Below are 19,128 nucleotides of genomic sequence, written 5' to 3' on the forward strand. Positions count from 1 at the left end.
AGAACTGGAAACTGAGGGGATGCCCATCAACTGGGGAATGGCTGAATAAGTTGTGGTATATGAATGTAATGGAATACTATTTTGCCATAAGAAATGATGAACAGGAAAGACTTCAGAGAGGCCTGGAAGGACTTATATGAACTGATGCTGAGTGAAAGGAGCAGAATCAGGAGAACTTTGTACACAGCAACAACCACAGTGTGCAAGGAATTTTTCTGGTAGACTTAGCCCCTAGCAATGCAAGGACCTAAAAAATTCCCAATGGACTCTTGAGGTAAAATGCCTTCCACATTCTAAGAAAGAACTATGGAATTAGATTGCAGAATGAAGCCAACCATTTTCTCATGTTATGTGGTGTTTTGTTTTATGGTTTCTTCCATTCATTTTGGTTTTTCTATGCAACATGACTAAAGTGAAAATGTATTTAATAAGAATGCATGTGTAGAACCCATATAAGATGGCACGTCATCTCAGGGAGGGAAGTGGAAAAAAAAAATCTAAGCTATATGGAAGTGACTGTAGAAAAGTGAAAACAAATTAATTAATTTTTTAAAAATATCAAAAAAAAGAAAAATACCTAGACTATATTTGCCAAAAGATTACCAGTAATTATGATAAAATGATGTTTAAAATATCTTTAAATGCAAACCCCCGAACCCTCACACTCCCTAAATGTAGATTGGCTTGTTTTAAGCATAAGAGAACCATATTCCATACCAGAGACTATATTCAGTAAGATGCTAGGACTGTGAATTGCTAAGTTAAAATTGGTCAAACAAACATAATATACAAGTAAAGCAGTTCATAGAGAATATTAACTTATACAAAGAAAGTGAATAGAGTAATAGAAAGCAAACAGAGTAATAGAGAAAACAGTTCAAAAGCTCACAGGTAAATGCAGTATTTTCATAGTTACTGGGATCAGTCAAATATTAAATTATTTACATTTTGTAATAATACTTTTATGCACACACACACTACACTTATAGCAGGGCATTTACTTTAGGCTTACAAAGTAAAAGATGAAATACAGTTAAATATTATTTACACATTTCCAGAAGCCCTTACAGACTTTTTCTGAACGTTGTGTTTCTTTAAATAATAAAAACTTTCTTATTTTTATGCAAATAAAAATATATTTTACATTAATGAAGAAAAAAACAAATTGCTACTTGAAGGTCACCATTTTGTCCTTAAGTCATTCATTTGCAATTCCTATTCATGGGAATTGAAATGAACAAATTAGATGGAGTAAAAATAAAACATCTTAAAAAAAACAGGCAGGACTATGAATATGCAAAATAACTGATGCAATGACATACTGATCCACATACATCTTTTACATAATGAACCATGCTTGCATAATAAGATGACCTTAAAATATGAAAAACTGGAGCAAAACAAAAATTCACAACTTTTTAAACCTTTTACTCAAAACACTGAATGATCAAACTCGATGCAAACATTTTAACTTTGTATCTTTTTTCTTTGCATTTTTCTACATGCAACATCTCCCACATGTTAAATTTTCAAGGCCTTTGTTGTTAAATAAGCAAGAGTTGACCTTATCATACAATGCTATGAGAAATGTACTCATACTGAGAGCATATCAGCTTAAAACATATATATTTTGTAATTTGATCAATTTACCATACTGTAAAAGGCCTTTTCCTCATTCAGTTCCTAAGTATCTTTTCATCAAAGCCCATTCTGGTTCCATCTCTAGTTTCAGTAACTTTGATACAATTTTAAATACAGTCATGACAAAAAGTAGCTCACATTGACGAGTGCTACATCAAAGATGCAAATTAGCTTTTTATGAAACCAATACTAGCTTATGAGATATTGAAAACATAAAGGACCATCAATATGGGGCTCTGTCCTAGAAAGTACCAAACAGCTTATCTAGGTTCAGGCCTGACAATGGATCTTACGTAACTGCTGATGAACTGGAAATCATCTGACCTTCACAGCTTATTATATATACTGTAACCCAAACAAGTGCTCATTTTACCAGTTCTGGTCTACAGACTATGCAGATAAAATTTTATTAAGTCTCATTGTATTATAATATAAAGTATTATACTTTAGCCTAAGTTTTTAATAAAGAAATAAGTATAAAATATTTTTATAATTTTAGAGTTCAATTTTTAGAGTTAAAGGTTTTTTGTTTCACTGAACAAGTGAAACAAAAAGTCAGGCTGAAGAGTCTTATTTCGGTGGAAGGTACAGTTTGTTTTTTTGGTCTCATCAAGTCCCTGTTTTCAGGAGAGAACTAGGATGAAAATTAACTGCAAAGACAATTTTAGAGGACTAGTCATACTTTTCTAATTGCATGGCTACTGCTCAATGTAAAAAGAGGACAGTAATTTAATGCGTAATTTAACCTTCCTCCTTTTCATTCCAACATACTAGTTTAGTAGCGAATTTATTGAAAACTCAAATGCCCAAATTCACCTAAAAAGATGTGAAGTCAAGGTACCCTTACAACCAACTTAACCTACTAAGGAAAACATTTTAGTTTACTCTCAAGAGTATAAAAAACAACTGAATTCCCAATGGAAGATACAAGTATTTTGTTCTGTAAACACAATCCTAGATTAACTGCCATCTTCAAGAGGCAGATTTTCTTACAATCTGTCATGTGCAAATAAGAGTTAACTACAAACTTTACACAATGGCTGTATGTGAATTTAAGCCACATCCAGTACACCTGCAGCCACAAGTTGCCTTGAAAGCCAGTCTAGTCCTTCATACAGTCCCATCCCACTTCGTGCATCACAGCCCTGAATATACCAGCTTCGACCACAGCAGAGTTTATGTAGACTAAGAAGTTCTGTTATTTCTTCTACTGAAAGTGCTCCTGCAACATCCTATAAGAGAGATTTATAAATGTTCTGATGTTAAATCCATTCATCCAAATAATGTTTTCTATTTTTGTTTCAGTCAAAGCTTATTCCAAATTCTAAATTCAGATTTCATGAATTAAAAGTAAAAAAAATTCACTGTGGCCACAATTTATTACAATCAACTGCACTACAAAGCAGGAAAAATTGAGCTTTTTGCCAAGAGTGAGCCAAAAAATATTTAAATGAGCTTGCTGAAATACCATAAAGCAATTAGGATGACTCCTTAAAATCTTATATACCAAGAAATTAGTTGATACAATTGTGATTTACAAATTATGAAGACAAATTTAGCTTAATAGATTTTAAAATAATTCAACTCATACTGGAAACCAGCAATAGTATTAAACTTTAAGAAGTCGCTGAATTATTAAATGTTTTATCTCAATGAGTTCCAATTTTAATAATTTAAGGACACAGAGTTTTCACAGCAGACAGGAGCCTTTCTAATACTGTTAGCCTACGTGAATTTCATGCACTGCTATGGATGAAAAAAATTTATTTTATGTTAACCAACCTGCTCGTTGGGGTAAGCTAATCTGCTTCCTGAGGATGACAGACACAAAGTTTTCTTTCTCAGGGTCCTTTGAATGTCTGGCAGAGCCTATTCTATCACAGTTTACAGTATGGTGACCAGGCCTTTGAGAGTGCAGGGTCATGTGAAAGCCACCACAAACATCAGAGGAGGATTTTAGTGGAGGAAGCAGTTCTTAATTTTGTCCAGTGAAAAAAAAATCTTTTTAACTTATCCCAACTATTTTAAGGCACTGAATCCTTAAAGCCAAAGGAAAAACGTTAACAGATAGAAACAAAAGAAATTTCCAAAACTGGCCATCTTCATACCTGTTTATTTGCAAATATCAGCAGCAAAGCATCTCTCAGTTCTTTTTCCGTTAATAACTTTGCAAGTTCACTGTGTGCTTCATTTATTCTGTCCCTGTGGCTACTATCAATAACAAATACAACAGCTAACAAAAGAAACACAAGAACATTCACTTAAAAAAATGTAAAATATTATTGTCAAAAATAACTATAAATAAATAGGCCAAGCACTTTAACATACTATTTTCTACTTGGGATCTAACACCTACATTTGCCAGAAAAAATTATTTCAGAACTTAGGAAAGCTAAAGTTATTGCAGTCACTAAAACTTTGTGAAATATCACACAAGAAATATTTCCTACGATATTCAATTCAAAAACACTTCAAAGAACTTTTAAATATCAAAAACACAGGCCTAGGAGTGAGTCATATAATCTAAGTCTTGGTTCTGGCACTAATTTACTGTTATGACCTTGAGCAAACCACTTATTCTTGATTCCTCATACCCATAAAAACAAAGATTTAACAGATCAACTCTTTACCTTTTGAAGATTAAAATTTCATTCTTTGTTTTTGAAAATTATTGATATCTAGCCTAATCATAGGGAACAAAATTCAATTTCTGGTATTCTCTAATATAGGGTAATAAAAGGGCACCAGCTTCAAAGCTAAGGAAAAACTGGGTTCAAGTCGTATTTCTGACGCATACTGGTTACATGACCTCTGAGCAAGTCATTTTAACCTCTCTTGGTACTCTAGGAAACTCACTAAGACTAGAAGTCGTAGAGAAGGTGCCAGCTTGAATTGATGGAGAGTGTTTCCTCACAGAGGAGCTCCAGATCAATGAAATCACAAGACCAGTCCCTATGCCTGAGATGAAGATAAGTATGAAAAAGTTCTTTTTTTTACGGTACATCCTCTCTCCACTTTATATATGTGCATAGGGTTGTAATCCAGATGACTTAGTTTGTGGGCACTCAGATAAGGAAAGCAATGAATAACGTCAACAAGTAGAGGTTTTCTAAGAACAAGTCATTAGCCTCTTTCCCTTTTATTTTAAAATTCCTAGTGGTTCTCAGAAAATCATAGAAGTGAAAAGGACCCTAGAGATCATCCAGAAAAACCCTTTATCTTAATAAAAATCCCTTCTGGGTACAACATAACCAATAAGGGGTCAGTCATCGAGTCCTTGACTGGACAGCTCCAGGGAGAGGGAACCCACTATCTCCTGAGACAATCCCTTCCACTATGGGATCAGCTGTACTTTTTTAAAGATAGTTTTTCCTTGTATCACACTTCAATCCTTTACCTCTGTACTTAATAACCATGGCTCACTCTTGGTTTTTCTCTGGGTTCAAATAAAACACGTTTCATCCCTCTCCACATGACATTCAAATATCTGAATACAGCTCTCAAGAACCTCTAAAACCTCTCTTCCCTAGGAAAAAGATTCTGAGATCTGTTATCTATCAATGACATGAACTCAAAGGAATCAAATATCCCTGTTGCCCTTCTCTGGACATTCTAAAAATTATCCATGTCCTAACTAAAATGAGGTATGCATGACTTATACCACAATGGTTCAGATACAAATGGAACAATGAAGAACACAGTGGTGCTGGGGAATGCACTTAGATGTATTCTTTAGAACCTTGAGCTCTCTTAATTTAGTCAAAAATCACATTAGCATTTTTAGCTGCCATGACAAGCTTTTAATCCACTAAAACACCCAGATCTTTTCTTAGACAAACTGCTATCTAACCATATCTCCCCTCACCTTTGACTCATGAAATTTACTATTTTGAATCCAACTATGAAAGACTTTAACATTTATTCTTATTATGTCAGCTTATTAGCCCAACTCAGTAATCCATGACATTCTTTTTGGATCCTGTCATCTACTGCTCAGAGCTTTCTGTCATCTGCACATTTGAAAAGCATATATCTACATTTTTATCCAAATCACTGAGAAAAATAGTAAAAAGAATAGGGTCAAGCACAGATGCTTGGGGCACTGGAATGGAAAATTGTTTTGACTGTTAAAACAACTATTCTCTGAGTCTAGACATTCAATCTGATCTGGTGCAGTAGGGAAACAACATCAAGATTACTTTGGTAGTGACAGAAACAATTAAAGGAGAGAAAGAATGGGAGATCAGTTAGGAGGCTATTAAAATAGTTCAAAAGAGAAGGACTTCAACTAGGATAGTAGCAGTAGGAGTATAAAGAAAAGATAGATGATCTTGGATCTACGTAACAAATAATGAATCATCCTTCCTTCCTCTCTCAGCAGAAAGACCAGAGTATATGGGCAGCACAATGTCAGATCACAGAATCATAGATTTAGAGCTGGAAGGGATCCTAGAGGCCACTAAAATCAACTCCCTTTGTGAAGATGAGGAAAATGAGTCTCAGAAAGATTAAGTGACTTGCCCACTGATCATCATACAGCTAGGGAGGGTCTGGTTGCTTTGATTTTACCATTTTTTTTTTTTAAATTACAACAGAGAGTTCAATTCTGAATGGAGGAGATACAAAAGGGTATATCTGGAAATGATTAGAACATAAAAAGAAAAATCATCAATAAATTTTAGTGTTCAAAAAAAAAGAAAAAAAGGAGATGTAGAATTCATAGCAAATGGCAATCAAATGCATATGAATGGTGAAGGGGATGGAAAAAGTCAAGTGTGATCAAGAAAAAAATACAAGGACATAGGAAGTCTTAAATGGAAGATCAATTTGGCTTTGGACATGCAGGATTTTACACACAGCACAAAGTCCAGATGAAGATATGAGCTGATTAATACCACAACTACTCTTTCAGTTTTACTAAAACTATCTCCTGGGAATACTGGGGGCAGGGAGGGGGAAAGGGGAAAGTTGTTTGTGATCTGAATATGCTTTGTGTCAAAACAAAAAAGTATCAATATTGGGGGGAAAAGTTAGTGTTGGTACATACTCTACTAAAATGAAATTCAACAGGGATGAATGTAAAGTCTTAACACATATGAAAAAAATTAACTCTACATCTGTGGCCAGATAAGTAGTCTATCTAAAAAAGATTTAGATGTTTTAGTAGACTTGAAAGCTCAAATTACTGCTAAGATTGCTAATGTGATCTTATGATGTATTAAGAGAGAAAGTGTATCCAGAAAACAGTTTCTTATAGTTTCACTAAACCCGTAAACAACTAGAGCCATCCTGGAATATGTTTTTTCAGGTCAAGACATGACATTTTAGGAAGAATACAGGAAGAGTAAGTTGGAAAGAGTTCAGAGAAAGGCAACTGGAATAGTAAAGGGCCCTAAGATCAAGGCTCATGAAGAAATTTATAGATGTTCAGCCTCTGGAACAGAAAATTTGAAGAGACATACAGCTGCATTCTAGTATCTAAAGAGTTATGAAACATTTAGAGGGATTAAAACTGGTTCTGTCTGGTCCCAGAAGTCAGAATTAGGAGCCATGGTGGCAGAGAGATGCAAGGAGGTCAACTTCCACTTGACAGGGGAAAATACTTATTAATATTTAAAAACATCCAAAAGTGGAATGGGTTATCTTACGAGCTACTAGGTTCCCTCTAATGAAAGGTCTTCAAACAAAGTTTTAATTGACCATTACAGGGTATATGGTAGAAGAAACCCTTTTGAAATAGAGGTTGGGCAAGGTACTTGAAGTGCCTTTTCAAAATTAAAGGTATCATGATTTGGAACAAATTGACCTATGTTTGAATCTAAGCACTGCTAATTATTATTTATATGAGAGATTCTTAAACTTTAAGTCTTGGACCCCAGTCTAGCTCACAGACTCCAGTTTAATCAGTATGAACCTGAACAAGTCTTTCAACTTTTATCAGCTTCAGTTTCCTAATGTGCAAAATGGCATCCTAGAACTAGATGATTTTTAAGGTCCTATATCAAGGTAAAAGTCCTGACTTTTATGATTTTATATCCAATAGTTTATCCTCTTAATTGAATTGGAAGTGAGATTATCTTATGAGAAATGTTAGTAATCAAAGATAAGGTCTTGAGAGTAAGAGTCACTTTAGAGATTGTGACAAAATCAATAGAAGATAAATAAAAGTATGGTTAGCAACAATGAGAACCCAGATGAAATTAGGTAGCATGAATCTGTAGTAGACCAACTCAGCATAAAGTCATAACTTTCTCCAGGAGGTTTTTTCACTACTCAGGAAACAGAAAGCAGGTAGCAAAAGTCTTTCAAGGCTCGGAATTAGCAAGTCAGGAGCACATCAACCATGAGGGATTCAATCATGGAGGAATGTATCATTGAAATGGATGATGACTGGAAAGGAAAGTAAATTAAGTCAGAATAAGTGATAGATTAGGAAAACACGGAAAAATTTAAGGACCAGAGATTATGTAAGGAGTAAAGAATAACTTCCAAGGAAATAAGGTTGTAGGAAAGACTAAAAGGAAGGAAACTATGGCCACAGAGGGGAATAACAGAGAAACATCTTGAAAATGAAAGTTTTAAGTAATAGCTAGAATATGTCCACTTTTGTGAGTGATATAAGCACAGCAGAAATTTGAGTTACAAGTCTGAGTAAGCTGAGGAACTAAGAGAACTAGGTGTCAAAGAGAGAGCAACATGAATATTGAAGTTGTCAAAGACAAATGGCAAAAAAGAGCCAAGTACTGAAGATACTAATGAAAGTAAAAGAGTATAACAAAGAGGCTGAGAGATGACAGCAAGAAAGGATGCTATAACACCAAGGTAAGAACTCCAAATGGGAAATATAAATAGAACACTAATTAGAGCAAGTCATTAAATTTACTTAGGGTCATATTTACATTAAGCTATAATAAATTCATCAGGCATTTACTAAATGCCTACTATGTGCCAAGAACAGGGGATATGAAGACAAAGACAAGATAGTTCCTATGAATGAATAAAACATTTATTAAACACTTACTGTGTGTCCAAGCACTGTGTTAAAGTGCTGGGAACAAAAACAGAAAAATTTAAAAAGTTCCTGCTCTCAAAAAGCTTACATTTGACTTAGGGGAGATGATATATAAAAGAAAGTTCAGCAATAAGACAGATGGAAAAACCGAGAAATCCTAAGGGAGGAGTGGTTTGGTAGATAGCAAAGCCCAGGGATCCTCAAGTTGTATCAATTGGCCAGATAATTGTGCAGTCATGAGGATATAAGGCATGACAAATGGTTAAGCCTGAAAGACCTCCGAGTGCAGTGGTAGAGCAAATAGTAAATTCTAATGGTCTCAGTTAAAGGACCAGAGTTGGTGATTCCCATCTTCTGGAAGTGATATGACAGTGAGGCAACCTGGATATTCTAAATCCCAGGCCATGGGAGGTAAGCAATGGGAAAGGGAGCCAACGTGGCAGTCTTCCTGCTGTCCAAATAGTCCAAATGGGTACTGGGCAAAAGGAAAAGGTAATGTAGGGAAGATAATCTTCTGGTGAGAATCAGCCTACCCAGTCCATATCTGAGCAGCTCAATTCTTGTGGCAGGGGAGAAGGTTGATAAAGGGAAGGAACTAGGGGAATCAAAGTGTATGAAGTACAGTTCCTGATCTCCCCAATGCTAGCTATGCACTCCTACTCCACTGAAATTACTTTGTATTTATTTGGAATATAATTTGTATAGAAAATCAATACAAAGCAATTTCAGATGGGGTTAGAGTAGAATGATGAAATTAAGAACTAGGGGAATAAAAAAAGACCTTTTGTAGGAGGTGGCACTTCAGCTAATCCTTAAAGGAAACTAGGAGAAGAAAGTGAGGCTGGTGACCTTGCACAGTCTTTCTTCACTCAAATCAAAGTCAACTGCAAGTCATGTCATCAACTTGATGTCATGGTCCTCCTTGAGAACAAAGGACAAACACAACCTGTGAGTGAGTAGCAGCTCCCTCCCCTCACCTCTCCACTGGTGTTCTAAACAGGAGAAGGTACACTCCATGCCCAAAAGCTTTCTTTTATCCTTTGGGTTCACTAGTTACATTTCTTGCTCAAAGATCAAGCCTTGAACCCAATTCACTCTGGAGCTCAAAGACTGAACAACAAGTCCCCACCCACCTAGTACAGAGTGGATGATTACAACTAAATAGTCGTTGTTTCTCTTCTACCCAGGAACCCTGAGGGTCTTCCCCTCAGAGCTTAATTATTTTTTTGTTAAAGGTGCCATCCCTTGAGTAACTACCTAAAGAAGGCTTTTCACTGAATGGGTGTATCTTACTCAAAGACTCCAAGTAAGAATGTGATAAGACCTTAGCCTCAAAGGGCGAGGGTCTCACATTGCAACCTAGGACATCTCCAATCCTCCTGATGAATATTAGGCCACAGGACCCAGATGGCTCAGGAGAAGAAAGTGAGGTTTGGTGACCTTGCACAGTCCTTCTTCACTCAAATCAAAGTCAACTGCAAGTCATCACATCATCTTGATGTCATGGTCCTCTTAGAAAATGAAGGACAAACACCACAACAACAACAACAACAAAGGAATCTAGGAATTCCAAAAGGCAAAGATGAGAAAAAAGATAACTGTAGGTATAGGGAACAACTTATGCAAAGGTTGGAAGGAAGTAGAGTATTGTGTAGGAGGAAAATTCAGACAAGACAGGTTGGCTAGAAGATAGGGCACATGAAATGGAGTAACACAGAATCAGCCTTGAAAGTTGGGCTGGAGTCAGAGGGTCACAGATTTTAAATGCTCAGTAGAAGAGCTTCTGTATGGTGCTAGAGGCAACTCAGGAAAGTCTGGAATGGGGGAATTGACATGGTCAGATGTGTGCTTTAGAAGCATCAACCTGACAATTGCGTGGAAGATAGATTGTAGAAGGCAGAAGCAGGGTGCAGGGAAACAAATTAGGTTATTGAAAGAGTCTGGGGAGAGGCAACTAGATCCTGAACTAGGATGGTCATGCCGTGAAAAGAAAGTAACGGATGGATACAAGATAGAATGGACAAGACTTGGTGATTGATGAGTGGTGTAAAGAGCAACTGCAAATTCAGCTGACTGGGAAGAATGGTAGTGTCTTAGAAGCAGGGAAAATAGGATGAAGAAAAAGATCGTAATTTTTGTTTTGGACACAGACACACTAAGTTTGAGATGCTTATATGGGAACTTTAGAGATGGCTGCAGATACAAGGAGATCGAGGAGGGCTTCAATATATAGATATCTGCAGTTAGAAAATAATAGTAATAGGGGGCAGAGCCAACATGGTGGAGTAGAAAGACACACACACACTAGTTCTTACCCCATAAAATACCTGTAAAGAAGAACTCTCAACAAATTCTAGAGCAGCAGAAGCCATAGAACAACAGAGTGGAGATTTCTAGCCCAGAGTGACCTGAAAGACCAACAGGAAAGGTCTGCCCCACCAGACCCAGAGCAGAGCCCAGCCCAGCCTTGGCCACGCAGCACCAAGGGGAGCAGATCCGAGCAGGCTTGAGGGACACAATCTCCAGCAGCAGCACAGATCTTTCAACCCACAGGTGCTGAAAGTCAGTGAGATGGTCTTTTTGGCTGGCCAAGGGAGCAGGGTATCCCCATAACTTGGGCCTCCTCAGGTGGCAGCAATGGAGACAACAGCAGACAGGGGCTTCCAAAGCAGGCAGTAGCCCACATCCATTGTTGAAGGTTTCCTAGTAAACCCCCTGAGGGAACTGAGCCCTGTGTAGAGGCCCAGCCCCCACCTGAGCAGCTGATCTTAATCTCACACTGAATAGCACCCCTGCCCCCCCAACCCCCACCATCCCCCCAACCCCCCACACCAAACCCCCTGAGGCTAGAGAGTAGCTCATTTGAATCTTAGCCCCCAGTGCAGCCTCAGCTAAGCTGGAGGCCAGGAAGTTGTGGAGAGGTAACTCAGAAGTCAAGTAACTGGCTGGGAAAATGCCCAAAAAAGGGAAAAAAAATAAGACCATAGAGAGTTACTTTCTTGGGGAACAGGTGTCTCCCCCCATCCTTTCAGATGAGGAAGAACAAGGCATACTGTAAGAGGAAGTCAAGGCCCCTACCTACAGAGCCTCCAAAGGGAACTTAAACTGGGCTCAGGCAATAGAAGAGCTTGAAAAACGAGTTAGCAGCTTACCAAAGGAGAACCAAAAAAATGCTGAGGAAAATAACAGCTTTAAAGAGGCTAACTCAATTGGAAAAAGAGGTCCAAAAAGTCAACAAGGAGAAGGAGGCTTTAAAAAGCAGAATTAGCCAAATGCAGGAGAAGGTTCAAAAGAAGAGAGAATTGAGTTCAGGGAAATGAATGACTATGAGTTAAACCAAGCAGTTAGTAAACAAAACCAAAAATTTGAAAAAAAAAAAAAATAGAAGACAATGTGAAACATCTCATTAGAAAAACTGACCTGCTAAATAGATCCAGGAGAAACAATTTTAAAAGTATGGGACTACCTGAAAGCCATGATCAAAAAAAAGAGCCTAGACATTATCTTCCATGAAATTATCAAAAATTGCCCTGATATTCAAGAACCAGAGGGCAAAATAAATATTGAAAGAATCCACAGATCACCTCCTGAAAGAGGTCCAAAAAGAAAAACTCTTAGGAACATAATAGCCAAATTCCAGAGTTCCCAGATCAAGGAGAAAATACTGCAAAAGCAGCTAGTAAAAAATAATTTGAGTATTGTAGAAATACAATCAGGATAACACAGGATCTGGCAGCTTCAACATTAAGGGATCCAAGGGCTTGCAATGGGATATTTCAGAGGTCAAAGGAACTGGGATTGAAACCAAGAATCACCTACCCAGCAAATCTGAGTATAATACTTCAAGGGAATAAATGGTCATTCAGCGATATATATGACTTTCAATCATTCATATTGAGGAAAAGACCAGATCTGTATAGAAAATTTGACTTCCCAAGACAAGAATCAAGAGAAGCATGAAAAGGTAAACAGGAAAGAAAAATCATAACAGACTCTCTAAAGCTGAACTGTTTACATTACTACATGGAAAGAAAATATTTATAACTTTTGAATCTTTTCTCAGTATTTGGGTAGATGGAGAGATTGTATACACGTATACGTATACATACACATACACATACACATACACACACACACACACACACACACACACACACACAGAGTGCAGGGTGTGTTGAATCAGAAGAGATGATATCCACACAAAAAAATAAAATAAAATAAAAATTAAGGGGTAAGGGAGGAAAATAATGGAAAGAGAAAGAGAGAAGTGGAACTGGGAAGGCTATAATTCATAAAAGAGATAAGAAAAATCTTGTTCAATGGAGAAGAAAAGGAAGAAGCGGAGAGGGGAAAAATGAAGCTACTCTCCCCACTTGTGGCTGAAGGAGGGAATAACATGCTTGCTAAATTTGATATGAAAATTTTTATCACACCACAGGAAAGTAGGGGAGGAGGTGACAAGTGAGGTGAGGGGAATGATAGAAGGGAGGGCAATTGGGAGAAGGGAGCTACTAAAAATAAACACTTTTGAGAAGGGACAAGGTCAGTTGTGGGGGGGGGACATAAGGGGAGATAGAGTAAGACAGAAGACAATATAATTAGTATTACACAACATGATTATTATGAAAGTCTTTTGCAAAACAACACATATTTAGTCTGTATTGAATTGCTTGCCTTCTCAATGGGGTTGGGGCGGGGGAGAAGGTGGAATTCAAAGTATCAGAAATGAATGTTGAGAATTTTTATTGCATATAATTGGGAAATAAGAACTACAGGGATAGGGATATGGATATTCATCTTGCTCAGCAAGAAAAGAGAAGATGGGGATAAGGGAAGAGTGAGGTGTGATAGAAGGGAGGGTACATTGAGGGAAGGAGTAATCAGAATGCAAGATATTGGGAAGCAGAGAGAGGGGAGTCATGGGGAGAAAAATTGGACATGCTACAAAGTGAGGTGAAAGCAAGTAGTATTAAAACAACAGACTGAATTAATTACTGAGAATAAATCAATGACATCTTTAATTTGAGGGAAAGAATTTCAGTCTAAATTTTCTAGAGGAAGGTAACCTCGGTTAAAATTTGGCATTGACGGAAAAGTTAAGGTTTTAATGGTAAATTTGATTTTATGATTGCTATTTAATCAGGAACTAGAACATGTATAGAAAGGCATGTAAGCCACTTAAGACTTGCCTCAAAAGATGTTCCTTAGCCAAAGTGAAACTATAATCATATTTGAAACCTGGTTATTGGAACTTGCCATTTTTAGATGCTATGGGACTATTACGTGACTGTTCTTCTGAGCCTAACTCCAGGTATGGGTAGCAAGAAAGGTGATCTGGGCCTCCAATCCCTGATGCCAGTAAGCCTGTGAGATGCTGGTATGAACTGAAAAAGGTGATCTCATGGGAAGGGTGGGAGAGCAGCTGTTCAGCCTGGGCTGAGGTAGGATTCTCCTGACTCAGTTTCCCCACTGACACCTGGCAGACTCTAAGCCTCACTGAATGCAAGTTGACAATCTACTCCTGCCTGTAACTGACATGAAGTTGGGGAGATATTGTATCCCTGGAAAGTCCCTACTCTTGGTGGCAACTTCCTATAGTCAAAAGCTTAATACCAGATCTATCAAATTGTAGATTATTGGTAGGGAAACATCTGAGGTTAAGTCTAAAATTAAGCTATTAGGCATAGGACTTCAGATCAACAACAGTAAGTCAGGGTCCTTTAATTCTTAGTAACAATGTGGACACAATTAGGTCAAGAGCTTGTAAAGTTAGCAACATAAATATTATTTGTGTCTCAGTTGGTTAATGTTTAAAAAAAAATTCTTTTGTGGTCCATATTGTAGATGCTTTAAAAAGTATCACCTGACTAAAAGTTTGAATTGTTTTATCTGTTATACACTGTGTTAAAAATTAAAAATTAAAAAAAACAGTAATAATAAAGACAATAATAGCTAGCATTTATATAATGTTTTGAGGTTTACAAAGTGATTTTTGTGTTATCTCATTTGATCCTCACACAACTACCATGGTTATATTATTATTTCTGTTTTGCAGACGAGTAAACTGAGGCAGGTGGGGGATTAAATTATTTGCCCAGGATCACATAGCTAAGTCAGTGTCTAAAGGAGGATTCAAACAAAGTTCTTCCAAGTTCCAAGTCCACTGCTCTATCCACTCTATCCACTGCTCTGTACCACTCACCTAGCTGCCTGGATGACAAAGATAACAAACTCACAGGAGTTGATGATATCACCTAGACAGACAATGGAGAGACAAGAAAAGGCCCAGGGAAAACCATGGATATCCTTACTCACAGTGGGCAGGACAGAGATGGTGATCTCACAAAGGAAACTGAATGTCTCCATCAGAGAGGAAGGGAGGCACCATCATTCTTTCTATTTGTCTGAATTATGTCTTTAGATGATGTTTTTCGTTAAGTAATAAAATTCCTGAATTTCAAAAGTATGTTTCAAATTCATTCTTGCAGCTTATATCAGGATCCAGTGGAAAGATTATTGGATTAGGAGACAAGAGGCATAAGTTCTAGCATTAGTTCTACCATTAACCAGCCACATGGTAAGTTTCATATGACTTCACACTATAGTGGGGTCTGTTTTGCCATCTATGAAAAGATGAGACTGGACCTGATCACCTAGTCTGGCTCAGGGATTCTATGATCCACCCAAAATATTTATAAAGGAAATCTAAATGCATGGCAGAAGATTTTCCTTAAGCTTACAAATATTTTTATTCATATGTAAACATAAAATCCAAATTAATAAACATGTTTATTGTTAAATAAATTTATATTTTCAACAAATACAAATGCACACATACATACACACCTATCTACAAACTGTCCAGGTAAAAAATCTTGACTCAGAGCTTAAAAAGGAAAGGAACAAATAAAATTAATATTCACTGAATTTTAAAAATAAGTTAAAAAGTATGCGAACCAATCTTAGGTAACACTGTGTTCAAATACTTAATCCTGAATAAAATAAATCAGTATTTCATACAAATAAGTAATTACTTAACACAATGGAAGTATTTTATAAAGTATTATATGAATTCACTATTTTTTCAAGTTTTAAGAGTATTTTTAAATTTTATTTCACAAATTCCTTATATTTTTTCTATCACTATGATAATCATATATAGCAGCTTGAATATGGACTAGAGCATTTTCATAAAGAACTAATTTCTGCATATGGTTAGCTAATGAAAATCCCCAAATATAAATAAATTGATCAAGTTTGTGGTTATTCCTACCTACCTTGTGTATTGAGGTAATAATGCTTCCATAATGGTCTTAATTTGTGTTTACCTCCTACATCCCAAATGGTAAACTTTAGGTTCTTATACTCTACAGTTTCCACATTAAAACCTGTTGAAAGAAAAACTTTTATTTGTATGAAGCATTTATACCCCTAGTGAACAAAGAAAAAACCATAAGCAACATATGAAAGGCAGGATTCACTTCCCCTAAAAGAATGGATTCTCTGTGGAGGCAAGAGCTGCTATCACGGGATATACACCAGAATAGGACACAGTCCCTCCCTACCAGTCCCCATTCTGAAAACCATCACTTCCACACTCACTCTTCCGATCCTTATCCCCTCCCCTTCTCTATCAACCCTCACATTCAAGGTTCTCAAGGATGAAATCTCAAAGACAAGAGAACCCCTACGCTGACCAACATGGGAAATGTGGATGAGTGTGCTTTACTTTCCCTTCTGAAGGAGAGATGTGCCCATGTACAAAGGTGCTACTTTTAATGTGCTTCGCCACAAAATTAATATTAAGCTTATGAAATCAGGTTGTAGAGCACTAACATTTCAACTACATTATGGTTTTATGTATCCTACGGTATAAACCTTATTAACAATGTTTCTATGGGAAAATATATTCTGAATGCCAAACAATCCATGTAAACACAATTTTCTGACACATAAGCAAGTCCTTTTGAAGATCAGTCTGTAAAATGTTTATTGGAGTAGAAAGCACTCATACTTACCAATTGTTGGAATGGGCTGCATGAACTCATCTTGTTTTAACTTAAATAAAATGGTAGTTTTTCCAGCACCATCTAATCCTAGAGTGACGACCCGAATCTCCATTTTAGGTCCAATGTGAACTCTATTATCCTATAATTTAAGAGAAATAAAACTTCATGTACTTTTGAAATGAAGGTATTTCACTAATATTTATATTAATCCTTGCATTTATAAGGAATTTAATCATCATGAGTTTAGGAATCTTTTCATTAATTTATTCTTATCACTCACAAAGTAATGATAAAAGGGATTAAAGTAGCTTAAAATGGCAATGGAAAATTAAAAGAGCAAAATTTTATAGGCAAATTTATGAGTCCATGCTTTAATATGCATCTCACTTGGCTCTTGACCAGTCTTTTTTTAATTGAGTTAAATTAAACATTTGAGATAAAAATGAAATGCAAATAATATATTAGCCAATAGAATTTTAATTTTCTATAATATCTGAAAAAAGCAAACTTGCAGTTAAGCAGTATAAAATTTATCAGATCATTTATGTTTTATCTTACTAAGAATGGCACAGGTTTAAAAGAAAGGAGAAAATACAAAATGACCCAGATACGTTATATTTTAACTCCAAATTTCTGAAGATTAAAATTTTAATGAGATACATAAGGATAAAACTATAGTTTCACTTTTTTATTCTATTTACAGTGAAAAATAGTGGTGAAATGGTCTTGGCTTTTCATTTAATAACATAAAAGGATGCCAGACATAATAACTGGCAGGGAGCTTTAAAAAGTCCTTTGAAATCCTTGACAAAAGAAGACTCAAGACAGTTTAAAGATAAGATACCTAACGATTACAAAGCTCAGAAAGTATTTTTATGCAAAATGGACAATCAAGAGGACATAGGACATCAAAAATTACCTATCTTATTTCATCAGAAACTGATTTTTTGTGTCTTAAAAAAATCTATATGCACATTTAAAGATGTTGAAAATAAGAACAAATTTTCACAAATTATTTTCTGCAGTATATACATCTTCAGTTACATGTGAAGCTGAGAATACATTTGAGAGTACAGGGGAAGGAATTGGTCTGAATTTGTCATTTCTTTGATATAGAGAACTCCTGGAGAAGAAACCTATGTTGAATACAGATGAACAACTGCTCTGCAATTTGAGAGTCTTGAAGTATTGTCTGGGGCATCAAGGCAAATGACTTCTCCAACATCATACGTAAAAAAGACAGGACATCTTACTGACTCAAGGATGGCTCTCTAACCTATGCAACAAAGCCTATCAAGAATAACAGGCAGTGGGAGAAGACGGGAAGATGATGGAGTAGGTCAGAAAACCTTCTGTTCTCCAAATTTCCTCCACAAAAAAAAAAACACAAAACATCACCTCAGAAGGATCTTACAGCAGCAGAAATAAACAAAAGCCAGGGTAAAACAGTTGTCCTTCTAAGACTACTTAAGAAGACCCCAGGAAACACCCAACCTCTAGCAGCTGGGTACAGAGGCAGCCTCAGCCTCAAAAGTTTCATCTGGTGGAAAGTGCCAGGTTCTGACCACAGAGTAAGAGACGATTAAAGGACCTTCCACTCTCCAGGGAAGCCAAGCACAGTTGTGCTGACCAGGAGAGTCCTAGGCTGAGGCTGTAGGGTAGAAGGAGCTAGCACATACCTAGTTGAATGTGGACCTGGGCACATGCAGGAGAGCAGAGTCCCTGGTTTCAGGTCCAGGGTAGAGAGGACAGCTGTAGTTTGCAGCCACCAGAGGGATCCTAGGGAGCAAGAACAGCTGCCTCGAAGTGGCTTAGGAGTAGAGAGGACAGTCTAAGATTGGGCCCCATACAGATCTCAGAAAATAACAGTAAGAAGGATTTGAGACTTGGGGCATCAATCCCCATATCTCGGGACTAGAACTTGATTATATTAATAGTCGCTAAAAACAAAATTTTTAAAATGAGTAAAAGCAAAGGAGAAAGAACCCAACCATGGCTACTATGGGAATAAGAAGATCTGGGTTCATATTCAAAGGAAGATAATGAGCTAAAAAAACTACTCCTTTTTTAATGGTAAACAAAAAAATAGTCCAAAGCACAAAAAGAGTTCTTGGAAGAATTTTAAAAGGACTTTAAAAGTCAAATGAGAGATACTGAGGAAACACAATGCAACATCAGTTATCTCCACTATCTAGGACACCCAGAATCAAAAGAAGGTGAAAAAATAAAAAAAACAACCCAAAACCATGAAATGACACTAACTGACCCTCAGCAGCTCTTCACACCTTGAGGCTGGGGAGAGAAAATGCACTAGCAGACACAAGGATCAGATTCAGGCTTACAAAATCTACTCCTATTCCCCAGTCCCCACTTCTTCCTTAAAAGCGCCATGGCAATTTTGGTTCCAGGTTGCAGAAATTTACCAGGGTCACAATAAGAAGGCATACTACCAGAATATTTTTATAA

The 19,128-nt window shown here is 36.7% G+C and overlaps 1 protein-coding gene across 3 annotated transcripts in view; it reads right to left on the minus strand.

The window, feature by feature from the left end:
• Nucleotides 1-978: 978 nt before the first annotated feature.
• The window catches only part of TRIM23 (tripartite motif containing 23), a 57,347-nt gene continuing 39,197 nt past the window's right edge, over nucleotides 979-19,128 (minus strand). For 2 of the 3 annotated variants that reach the window (XM_072605083.1, XM_072605085.1), the window contains 4 exons: nucleotides 16,672-16,801; nucleotides 15,931-16,041; nucleotides 3,750-3,874; nucleotides 979-2,873 (listed from right to left, as the gene is read on the minus strand). In XM_072605083.1, coding sequence (XP_072461184.1) covers nucleotides 2,694-2,873; nucleotides 3,750-3,874; nucleotides 15,931-16,041; nucleotides 16,672-16,801 — 546 coding nt within the window. In that variant the 3' untranslated portion in view covers nucleotides 979-2,693. Of the gene's footprint in view, nucleotides 2,874-3,749; nucleotides 3,875-15,393; nucleotides 15,540-15,930; nucleotides 16,042-16,671; nucleotides 16,802-19,128 lie in introns of those variants that run through there. The other variant, XM_072605084.1, reaches the window with a different exon arrangement.

The sequence above is a fragment of the Notamacropus eugenii genome, chromosome 4 (genome assembly GCF_028372415.1).
Source record: "Notamacropus eugenii isolate mMacEug1 chromosome 4, mMacEug1.pri_v2, whole genome shotgun sequence".
Classification (NCBI taxonomy): domain Eukaryota; kingdom Metazoa; phylum Chordata; class Mammalia; order Diprotodontia; family Macropodidae; genus Notamacropus; species Notamacropus eugenii.